General features: G+C 34.0%; 1 protein-coding gene across 2 annotated transcripts in view; it reads left to right on the forward strand.

Annotated features, from left to right (window-relative positions):
* Positions 1-2096, forward strand: part of cdm (importin-13-like protein cdm) — a 63253-nt gene extending 61157 nt beyond the window's left edge. For both annotated transcript variants that reach the window (XM_067279296.1, XM_067279297.1), the window contains exon 24: positions 1753-2096. In XM_067279296.1, coding sequence (XP_067135397.1) covers positions 1753-1861 — 109 coding nt within the window. In that variant the 3' untranslated portion in view covers positions 1862-2096. The remainder of the gene's footprint in view (positions 1-1752) is intronic.
* Positions 2097-12871: the final 10775 nt, after the last annotated feature.

A 12871-nucleotide genomic window follows, 5' to 3' on the forward strand; every position in this document is an offset into this window, starting at 1 on the left:
AACACACACACAAAAAAAAAAAAAAAAAAAAAAAACAGTTCTTGCTTTTGAAAATTTCTAACTTGAATTTAGCTGTGTTCCAATTTTAAACAATTTTTTTTATTTGTTCATTTTATGCTGGAATTCACATTCAGGTGTCATGTTGTTGGTTTAATATAGTTCCAGTTTAAGTGTGCCAGTTTTTGTCTGAAATTTAAAATCTCATAGTCAGTGTGATCATGCTTACAGCTTTTCATACCATGCAATAAATGTTTACCATAACTGACATAAGTTGACAGTAATAAATTTAGCTTCCTTGTTAGTGGAGATATTTAATTTAAGATTTTTAGAAAAAATTAATTATTATAGTGCTTCTTGAGTGTTTCAGATTTCTTCAATCAGATTCAAGTAAAAAGTTAATTTGCTATACCATCCCACTCGTACAGAAATTTTTAGTTTCGAAGAAATCTCAATTAATGATATATTATAAACCAATATTATAATCAATAAAAATTAGTTTCTGAAATAAAGTATTTGGAAAAAAATGCACACTTCTCATGTAATATAATTCAGAAGTTAATGTAAAATTGTAAGAGTATAGTATAATACAGGTGATCCTCTACTTTTGTACTTAATTGGTTCTGAAATGTGTATGAAAGTTGAAATGTACGAAAGTAGAGCAATGTAAAAAAAAAACATCCAAAAGGGTTTTCAAAATATTTATTTTTTATTGATTAGTATCTGGTGTTTTTTTTTATAAATTTGCCAAGAGAATTGAATTGTACTCTTCTTTTTATTAATCAATCCCTGGCTTGATTTTGTGCGCCATCTATTAGCATGGACCAATGATAAGCCAGAATTGTTCAATTGGTCAGAATTGGAATGTGTTTGGAGAAATGTTTTCTTTGGGCATAAAATTGATGATTTACTTATCTTTACTCGAGTCTGAAGTGTAGGGAGAAGTGGTCAGATAAGGCCAAACATGACTAACAAGCAGGTTATTCATGTGAAATTACAGTACCTTTATAATATTTTTTATTTTATTTAAATATGATACAGAATGCTCTTAGTATAATTTAAAAAGCTAATTGTAACTGAGAAATTCTCAGTCTGTCAGAAATCTTATGGTTTTGCTGAAACCAAATCTGAAAACATTATTTGTTTCTTGTATATTGTATGTCTACTGTTAGGATATGAATGTAGACACAAATTAACTAAGTTAACTTGGATATTGCCTATCCTTGTCAGTTTCTTCCATTTTGCTTCATACTAACTTAAAGCAGATATATCTAAATAACTCCAATCCAGACATTTATAAGTAGCTATTTGCAGATATCTGTCACAGAAGTCCAGTTTATAGAATAAAAGAAATGCTAAAGTCACAGAACAACTCTATTGGTATGAAGAAAAATCTCTTCAAAAGTTTTGAGGATGACCTTGTACAGTTCTGAAACATAGACATGGAGGAAAAAAGAGGGCAAAACTACCAGCCTTTGAACAGTGGCGGGGCAAGACCTAAATTTGATGTGGAAAAGGTACATTTCACGAAGCCCTCTGGTGGTGCAAGATACATAGCATACATGTCCATTTATAGTTATTTTATATACATATGCATATATTTTTATATTGATCTCAACAAACTTGCATATCAGTTAAAATATAAAAACAAAGAAACTTTCATATATTATTTCAAGTATAAAATATTTTAAAATTATTGAATAATTTATTAAAAGAAATTAAATTTTTTAAATGATGATATTTTTTTTATTGCAGAGAAAGAAGCAATAAAAGGAAATTAAAGGAAACTGTTAGTGAATTTAGTTTGATCTGCAGAGGACTGATAGGAAGTGAATATGCAGCTAAAACTACAGGTCTAACTTAAAATATTTAGTAATAAACTAAATTTGATATAAATATATTTGTAAAAAACAAGAACATATATTATGAATTTTGACAGATTACTATAATTTATCGTGTTAAATATCAAGTAATATTAATTTTAAATTCATTATACATCATCTAAGACAGGGATGGGCAACCTTTTTCTACGTAAGGGCCGCATTTCAAAACTTGAACTGACGCGGGCCGCACACAAGAGAGAAGAGGGGGAACTGTCGGTAAATCACAATTCTTTATTCATATATAATTATAAATTAGCATATGTATACTTAATATAGCTTCTGGCACCGATTTAAATGTAATATATCGGAAATATTTGGTTAAATATTAGTCACCGCTAGTTTTAAATTAGTTCCGATGTGTCTGTTAGCCGGTTTCTTGTTTTAATTTTTACTAAATTCATTGCGAAAAAACTTTTCACGAGTATAAGTTGTAGAAAATAACGTTTGAATTTTTGTTGAATATATCATTAAGCTGGGAAATTGATATATTTATTCATATTTTATGCCACGCGGGCCGCAAAAAATATTACTGCGAGCCGCATGCGGCCCGAGGGCCGCGGGTTGCCCATCCCTGATCTAAGATATGAAATTTTTAAAAGATTTTATTGACAAAAATCATATTTGATTAATTTATGAATATAAAACTAATATAAACTGATTAGTTAAAAACGATTTTATAAAAAGAAAATTAGTGTAATGAAAATCAAATATGTAATTAGATTGATATTTTCTTTTATTTTTATTGAAATCCATGTGAAGAAACTATTTGTTGTAAAAACTTTTTTGATTTTTCTTTATTTTGCAACTCAGGATATAATAATATATATAATTATTTTGTAATTTTTGCAAATTGTAACCAGTTTTAATAATCTTTATATAAAAATATGAATGAAGATGTAATCCTCCTGTTAAGAAAAAAAGAAAGATATTTTTAAAAATGTTTCATTATATGAATTACAATCAAGTTCTTATTCAAATTTATAATTGGAATCTAACTAATGCCGTTTGTCCCAATCTTCATTATTACATCTGTTTACATTGTATGTTATATGACAGATAATCTTATAAGATTTGTAAAATTAAATATATTTTTAATGTAATCAAAAAAAATCTTTATTAAAATACACATTCTTGTGCTGGATGAAAATAATTAACATTATAAGAATAGTAATAATCAACTAGATGGCCTATGGTAAGAGATTCTTCCAATACCAAAATTTGAATCTAATCCAAACACTTTTATGCCAGTTTGTATACAAATCCAGTCCAATTCACATATATATTCTTTATTTGGCTGTGAAATGTTAACATTTTTACAAAAGCATGCACATACATGCAAGGAAAACATATACACAGTATGTTTTTTTAAGTATATACAAGAATAACCATTAATAAAGGCAACTTTTAAAAGTATTGCATCTATGAGAATACAATGGTGAGTATACAGTGGTGGACAAAAGTATTGGCGCACAGCCAATTTTTAAATTTTCTTGTAATAAATTTAATAATAATAATAATAATAAAGTTGTAGCACTGAAATTTTCACATAATAGTTAGATGTTATTCATAACATAATAACACTAAGTAAAAATATTATTTATATATTTATTTTTGGCTTTGAAAACTTATAAAGAATATTTATATACATGATTTGAATGGACAAAAGTATTAGCACAGTGATGATATTTAAACAAATTAGTGTTATCCATGTCATTTTTTATGAGATTTTTTTATATTAGATATATGAAATCTACTGTTTTAACCTTATCAGGTATGAAAATTATTGTTATTTCAATTTAGTTGTTGTTACCAAAATGAATGGCAGAGGTACTAAATAATAGAAAGAAGAAAAATCATCAAAATTTGTGTAGTCTTAACAAATCATATTCAGAAATTGGAAAATAGTTAAAAAGAGTAGGTTTACTGTAAAAAATGTAATTAAGCATTTTAAATTGACTCGCTGCTTGGAAAATAAACCGAGATGCAGTCACCCACAGAAGCTTACCTCAGAGAAGAGAGAAATGTAATCTGTTTAGTCAAGAAAAAGCCAAAAATATCTTCAGTTGAAGTTGCAATGATGCTAAAGGAAGATTTGAGCAAGGTTGTTCATCTGAAAACTGTGCCAAATCCTTCATCATGCTGGTTACAGAAGAGGAGTAGCCAGAAGAAAGCCATACATAAGTAGAATGAATCAAAAGAAGAGGCTTGCTTTCTCAAAAGATCATATAAATACAGATAATTCATTTTGATCTGAAGTGTTGTTTTAGTTGAAAGTAAATTCACTTTAATTTGTAACAATGGAAAAAATTTACTTTGAGAAAACCAAAGACAGAACTGCAAGAATAGAATGTTCAAGACAATAAAATGTGGGGGTTGTAATGTGATGGTATGGGGTATGCAACCCCATACCATCAGTTGGCTACTGATGTGAGAAAACTTGTATTCATAGATGGTACAATGGATAAAATAATGTATTAAAAATTCTCATCTTCAGTAAAGTGCAGATAAACTAAATTTGGATGACTTTTACTTTTAGCAGGACAATGTAAACTTATAGTTCATATTGTCTGTCAATGACTACTTTATCATACACCTCACAATCTGAAATATCCCCCATAGTCTCCAGATTTGAATCCTGTGGAACATAATGTTCCATAGGATTTAAATAATAACGACAATAGAGTGAGAAAACACGCGATATTGAACTTAGATCATTTCAAAGACTTCTCATTGATGGAAGAGAAAAAATTTCCTCTGAAATCACGCAAAAACTAGTGTATTCAATCCCAAAGAAACTATGAGTGAGTTATTATTACTGTATTTTCGCGGAATGACCGGCATGCCGCATAAAAACGGGAGAGACCAGCTTGCTAGAAACCCCAGGTTACTGGCATGCCGGTTAAACTGCGACTAAAATATAAAATTAACCAGACCTAATAAAACTAATTGTTAATTAAACGTTAAAGAAAGCATTGTTCAGAGTACAATAAAACAACAACATTGTAATTTGACTGACTTAAAATCAAGTAGAGAGTTTTCGTTTACAAAACAATTAATTAACGACTTACTGACAATATTATTATTAGTAGTAGTTAATGTGGGCTACAGCTACACTGCCCCTCTACCCTGATCTTAAAAATAACACATTCCTCTCAAATTTCACAAAGTCCATGTTAATCAGTATAAGCTAATTTACAGCTAGTTTCTTAAATTTAATGTGTTTATTTTTGCGTTTTTGAATAATAAAATACACACAAAAAGAAAGCACATTCGGAATTCCATGAACTGAAAGTCAAAAAAGAAAAAAATCCATGTGTGGATATGTAATAGAAATCTCTATTTAAAATTTCCAAAACGCAAAATAACATTAGAATGAATGAATTCACTTGACATTTGTAAATTTCATTTTAATAATTATTAAATATTTATTAGAAAATGGAATCCTTTTAATTTTTAAAGTGAAATAGTGAATACTGTAATTGAAATAGATTAATGTTACGTAATGCGTGCCACGTATTTGTCGAAAGTAATCAATTGTTTGAATGCATTGTTGAATATTCCTATTGTTGGAGGAATAAACAAGTAAACTATGATTTTTGATTTATAAGAAATCAAAATGAAACGACGGACGATAGAATGTTAAATTCAAACGTATTTAATTATTGTATTTCAAATGTCATTTAACACGTGTTTTTTTTTTTTTAAATTAACGATAAATTCAATTAATTTACCAAATTATACATAAAATTTACACGGAAAAAGTTTTATTTCAGTTTAAATGTCATAATGTTAAATTTTGATAGGTTCTCCCATGCTATCAATTTTGCCTAGGTCTAAGAAAGAAGACACCGAGAAGAGTTGGAGACTTCTCTGACTCTTCAGTGTTGTTTGGTAATGGTATATTGAATCAGCGATTCGCCTGTTTATTGAGTATTTTTTTTTTTTTTTTTTTTTTTTTTTTTTTTTTTTTTTTTTTTTTTTAGTTTCTACTTCGAATATTGTCCGAGAAGTGCATTATATTTTATTTGCAATATTCGTTCGTAGGTTTCATTATGGTAAGGTATCGTTATTGACTTTCATTGTGAGTAATTAGAATATTGAATGCCTTAGTTTCTATAAGAATAATACGGTAGTTTAATGTACTGTACAAATGTTTGTACTTAATAAATGTTCAGTTTTAATTATTATTTTTAACTAACGTTAAACAGATGTTTTTCAAGTGTGATTTCGGACAAATGAAACTTCACAAGTGATGCTGCATTATTTCCAACTCAGTGGAACTTGACGCAGCCACCTCCCTGTGGCGTACCTGTACATTGTAGTTTTTCTGTTAACAATAAAATTAAATTATCTATTTAAATAGATTACCGGCATTTAGTGGAAAATATTTGAATTGAAATAACCTGATTTCCGGGCAAACCAGAAGTTCGTATATAGTTAATGAAGGCCTTTTTCCCAAAGCTTTCCATATTTGCTTTCGACTTTCACGTTTTAAGGAAGGATACACAATAGATGGACGTCAGAGGGAATTTATGTGTATACTTAAATCATGATATGGATTTTGAATCTACTCTAGCTTTACGGCAACTTGTTAGCCGAAAATTGTTCTAGCAGATCGTGATTGTTTGATCGAGTATCGAGTTACCATTGTATTTGATTATTAACGTGATTTTGATATACACGGTAGCATCGAGGAATTTTTCGGGGGTGATCCGTCTAGATGTGTCGGACCCCGTCCCTCACCACCGGTCGCACCATTGTGGATCTGGCCAAACCCATAATAGACTTGCTAAAAGAGGCTTTCTTAGTGCTCACAGGGCAAAAAGACTTAAGAAAAAAAAAGCATCGAGAAATTAATTAACTGCGGTTAAGGAAGGACAGAGACGGACAGACAACATTGGGATTTATAGGTCTATAATTTTTTCAAAGTGCAACCCAGCAAATATCCTCCAGCAACCGAGTGGATAAAACCACCGAACACCGGTAGTTGGTCGTGAGTCGGACTGACCACGTGAAGTTTTCTTCGCTTAAATTGGAGCCAGCTTTACATGAAAGTCTTTCCGGGATGCATCCTCCTCGGCAGATCGCTCAAGTGTCGCGTTGCCGTAACCAAATAAACCAAACTAACAATAAAAATTTCTTTATAAACGCGATATTTACGAGGACACGCCTTAACTACCATGAACCTGGATATCCGCTCTTTCCCTGATTTCATCTCCCTTTTACTAACTCATAAACCCATTGTCCCAAACTTCTTTCACTGATACTGCTTAAGGTGGTTTAACGTTCAGTCAAATTAATGTACTGTACAGTACGTACCGTACATTAATACGTACCGTACATTAATACGTACCGTGCAACGATTTTAAGGCACAAAGTAGAGCTGGAAGTCTCTTTCTGTGCCGATGTTTATTTTTCCTATTTATTATCGACATTGCTTCATTCAAAATTTCCTGTAGTTGTAGTCTATGTAATGTGCACTCGGGGCCGACGCCAGGGTATTTTGCGCCCTAAGTAAGGTTTACAAGTGCACCCCTTATTTCACAAGTAAGATATTTTAGATATAAAAAATAAAAATTATTTTGGCATGCTTTTTTAATTTAATAATATACAATATGTATAATGTATGAATTTTGCATTTAGTGCAGATGCTAACTCGTGTTCGATTGAAATTGTTGCCAAATCTGTTAACCTGGTTTGGGACATTGTTGAGCGCTAGTATCTCTTAACACGTTTTAACTTTAAGAAACTACATTATCCACTTGCTACTGAAACTGGAAGTGTCAGGAGAATTCTTAGTGCAACAAAAACAAGCTGTATGTAGTCGACAAGCTTTTGCTGTACAATAAAGAATGGAACTTCTCGGGGGACATGGATTTTGGAAGTCTTCGAGCTATTGCTTGAAGTTTACTGCAGAGATTCTCGGCATCAATGTCTTAATTAGCATTGAGTCAAAATATTTTCAAGATTTTTGCAATCGTATAATACATCAGTAGTAGTTTTTTTCAGTATATCATTGAATTAATATAAAGAAATCAAAAAAACAATGTTATGCTGCTGTAGTTGTTCGAACCTCTCTTCAATTGACTGTATAACCATATTCAAGACACAATGTGAAGTCCCAAAAACGGGTTGACATTAATCATTTATGTAAGAAAATTGTTAAAACGAATCTAGAAAATCGCCCATTGTTAAAGAAGACGAAAACCGATCAAAGATCGGATTAGACGCGTTAGTCATTTGAAACCGCGACGCAAAAAAAAAAAGATTTCGAAAGGCAAAAAGGGCCTAATGTAAAATAAAACGCGATAATTGTAATAATAAAGGTGGTAGACGAGTGTCCACCAGTAGAGACGGACCTTTGATAAGTCGCTCGTATACGAAATTTAGATCATCGAAATTTGGGAAAAGGGAAAGGTTTTTAATAAAAAGGAACATCGCATCAAATCGTTAAATTTCAAAAACCTGGCCGACTAGACAACAATAGGGAAAATATGAGCGCAAGTTTCAAAGTTCCATCAATTCTTCCCATCCAGAAGTAACGGAAGGTATCAAGTTAGATTCATCGAAGCAGCTCTTTCTCGTGACTCGAACAGGGCTCGTTTTTTGCCTAGAGACAGGCGAGGGACCAATCGAGAAAGAGAAAGGGGGGACGCGAAGCCAATCAGCATAAACGAGACGAAAAATGGAGAGGGAGAGAATCGCCGAGCTAGAGAGACGAGAGGTCTTTTTCCTTCTGGGCGCGGAAAGACCGGACAGAACCGTGAATCCGCTTACGGCCAATACGCGCACAAAGACAATTTATTTTTCGTGCATCGTGCCGATCTGCTAATTAGTGCTACCAGGGCCGGATTTACCAATCCAGGGGCCCTGGGCACAAATTCGTTGGGGGCCCCCCTTTAAGAGTAGGCAAATTTGATGCTTTAGAAAAGTTACACAAAATACTGTACTTTCAACTAGGAAGCTGTAAATTTCATTTAAAAATAAGGCTATTGTAAACATACATATATTTTATTGTGTAAAACTAATTATTTTAATTTAATTGAAAAATACCTATGTAAAATTTTTCCCGAAATTTTCCGATGTTTCATAGGTTTTTTTCCCGGGTTAGATTTTCTTAGCCTGTGGCCCTCATGATTAGGTCACACTAGGCTGTCGCAGTAATAGGAAAAAAAAAAATTATGTTTAAACATAGTTTTGTGGGGACCCTGGGCACCGGCCCCAAATGTCCTTATGTAAATCCGGCCCTGAGTGCCACTAAAGACAGATCACCAGTGACGAGAGGCGAACATCTCCACCTGTTGCTGCCCCGGGGCCTACAGTAGAAGACGTCAGGAAAACGCCGGCGTGACTGAGACTTTTCGAATTTTTTAATCGTTTGAGAAGTCTGTACTAGGTGTAAGTTCTTTTACGTCTAAATAAACGACTTTTTGTGAGACACTTGTCGTCTGTGTCACCTCCCCCACACCCACACGCGAACGACCCTAGACCAGGGGTGGCGAACCTATGGCACGCGTGCCCAAAGTGGCACGTAAGGAGAAATCATCTGGCACGTAATGTGTCATACGATTTCTGTTTTTTTCAATCATTCTTTAGGTTTATCACCTGGGGTGCATATACTTTTCATTTTGTATGGATCGATCTGTAAAATCGGATCAGTCCTTGTCACGTGATACAGATAGCTTCTGTCATGGCGGAAAATATACAAGTAGGATCGAAGATGGCGGCAAACATTTGTTAGTTAACATATACTGTGTTTTAAAAATATTATATGTATAATATCTTTGAAACTCTGTATATGTTAACTAAACAAGGATCAATTAATTAAAATAATCCGTTTTCTCTCTCGATATTAAAACTAGTTAGTACTAAACGACGTACGCTGTTATGAATTATCTTTTATTTGACAAAATTGTTTGTGCTCATTCATACGAATTTTCAAATCGTATTACTCTGTGAATAAAATTGTTTTCCACAAAATAAAATTTAAATAAAAATTTCACAAAATTAAAAAATAAAATTTTCAGAAAAGATGAAAGTGCACGCCATACATTCTTGCTGTACAACCTCGCAAAATTGTCTCTAAATACTTATTTTTTCATCTTAGTTTATCGAATATTTTAATAATGATGTTTTTACTTTCCATTTATAAGTTTTAAATAAGTTTCCTTGTCAACAATTAAACGTGTTTCTTCGTTATTTACTGTAAGCTTAACTTCAACCATGGAAGCCGCCATCTTTAATCTCATTTATCCGATCCAAACGATCCTACACTTCGCTCGGATTAGTTTGATCGCGATCCAGTTGATCCTAGATGGCGTTTGTATACGCAAATAGAGATTGATCGGATCGCAGTAGTTCCTTTGTATACACGATTTGAACGATCGAAGTGATCTTGGATCAGTTTGATTCCAAAAGTATGAGCACCCCTGATCATCCTTTTTACAGTGATTCCAATTAAAGCATATTCGTTTAATTTCTTTAAATATTGTTATTCGAAATCTAATGCTTTGGCACGCATTAACATCTTTAAAGCTAAGTATGCTTATCATATGGCACGCGACACACGAAAAGGTTCGCCATCCCTGCCCTAGACCAGCCTGTCGCGGGATTAACGATTCTCCCTTTCTTTTTTTTTCTTTTTTGTAACTCTTTCCGCCCAGTGGGCACTAAGAGGGCCTCTTATAGCAAGCCCATTATGGGTTCGGCCAGGCCCACAATGGGGCGGCCGGGTGGTGAGGGACGGGGACCGACATATCCAGACGGACCACCCCCCGAAAAATTCCTGGGGATTTCTCGACCCGTCCGGATTCGATCCCGGGTCCCCCAGGGCGGTAGGCTGCTAACCTTGACCGCTCGGCCATCCGGCCCAACGATTCTCCCTAGAAGTCGGCGAGCTTACAACAATAGTAAAATTCTACTTTGAATTTCTGCTGAGGATCTTGAAAAGCTTCATCTTGACATTCATATTTAAACTGTCGAACTTTGTTTTCTCTTTCTGTTTCTTTGTATCCCAAAATTCGGTTGGATCTCCAGTTCTTTTGCAATTTCAACAGCATCAATCAAAATTTTTTAAAAACCCTTATCAGTTCTACATTCTAGACGATATTCTTTGGTTACATGTAATTGCACCGTAATTGAATTTAAATCAACCTCTTTTCTCTGTATTATTATACTTGAAATATTTACCCCATAGAGAATGTTGTACCACGCGACAAAGGCTACAATAAACAAATTTACAAATAGAATTAGCAAAGACTTTTGCTTCGTGTCGGGTAGTATTTCTAGTGAATTATTTAATCTCGGGTCATCAAAAATTTACATGAGTGCATCATACATACTGACAAGATGGTACCTTAGTGGTTTTAAAGCATCGATACGGCTCTTCCATCTTGTGTTTCTCAATGGTTTAATAGTCAAGTCCGAGATACAAGTAGAAAGAATTTGCCAACGATAAGTAGATGCAGAGAAATAGTTATAAATCTGTTGAATTGAAGTAAAAAAGCTGATTGCATCTAAACAACACGTGGTAGCACTATTGACCACTAAATTTAAAGCCTGAAGACAAAGAATAAAGAAGGCCCGAGGATTTATATCTAGAACTCTCTTTTGAACACCATTTTCTTTGCCCTTCATATTATTTCCATTATGGTATAGAGATCCTCATCCATTAAAATTTCTGTTATCAATAAACCTGTAGTTTTCTCTAGAGTAGGGGTCCCCAAACTACAGCCCACTGGCCAAATCCGGCCCGCGAGGTCAGTTCATCCGGCCCAGCGCTGCACTGTACCAGAAATAAGCTAAAACATAATTATTTATATGGAAATATCATAGATTGCAAATGAAGTTATTTTAATTTTTTCTACATAGTAAGTGTAAGTAAAAATGCCAAAATTGGTCCAATCTGATATTCACATTTTTTTTTTTTTTTTTTTTTTTTTTTTTTTAACTCTTTCCGCCCTGTGGGCACTAAGAGGGCCTCTTTTAGTAGGCCCATTATGGGTTCGGCCAGGCCCACAATGGGGCGACCGGGTGGTGAGGGACGGGGCCCGACATATCCGAACGGACCACCCCCCGAAAAATTCCTGGGGATTATTCGACCCGTTCGGATTCGATCCCGGGTCCTCCAGAGCGGTAGGCTGCCACCTTGACCGCTCGGCCATCCGGCCGTCGATATTCACATTTGACAGTAATATAATATTTAGGGAAATCAGTGAAATTAAAAATTCGGCGACTTTTTGCCACTTTGGATATCAGAGCGCTTTTTGTATAAGTACAGGTACCTGCAATGAAGTTTCTAAGAAAAGCGATTATGAGCTTGCTGCAGCGATCGTGTTTGCGTATTGGTAAATAAATATGTTAGTTTTCTTTCTTATTTACGTATTCAGTACATTGTATTGAACAAAATGATTATGCGGCCCGCGCTCATCAGTAGAGAGGTCGCGACCGACGTTTTCAACGTGAAAACGTGTACGTCGGACGTTCAGCGCTGCCTTCCTGTAAGTCTAGAAGTTTGACAATGGTGTTTGGTACGTCAGTAGACTAACGCTTGACGTTCCAAAGGCCATTGTCAAACTTCTAGGCTTACAGGAAGGCGGCGCTAAACGTCCGACGTACACGTTTTCGCGTGGAAAACGTAGGCCGCAACCTCTCTATTCTCTCAATTATCTGGCCCGCTGTGAAAAAACTTTGGTGACCCCTGATCTAGAGGAACATCGGATGGCCGAGCAGTTAAGCGTCAGCCTACCGCTGTGTGGACACGATCGAATCCGGGCAAGTTGAAAAATCCCAGCAATTTTTTGGGGAGGACGGTCTGACAGTAGTAATAAATATTAATAAAGATTAAAACGTAGTAGTTATAAATACAAATAATGAACTACCATATTTATAACTACTACGTTATAATCTCGTCCATTTTCTAGCCTTTCCTTTTTCGTCCTCTAACGTCCAATTCCTTGTAAGACAGTATAGCCTCGAACTCACTGCAACCG

Source organism: Centruroides vittatus, unplaced genomic scaffold, assembly GCF_030686945.1.
Source record: "Centruroides vittatus isolate TY-2023 unplaced genomic scaffold, ASM3068694v2 contig_863, whole genome shotgun sequence".
Classification (NCBI taxonomy): Eukaryota; Metazoa; Arthropoda; class Arachnida; order Scorpiones; family Buthidae; genus Centruroides; species Centruroides vittatus.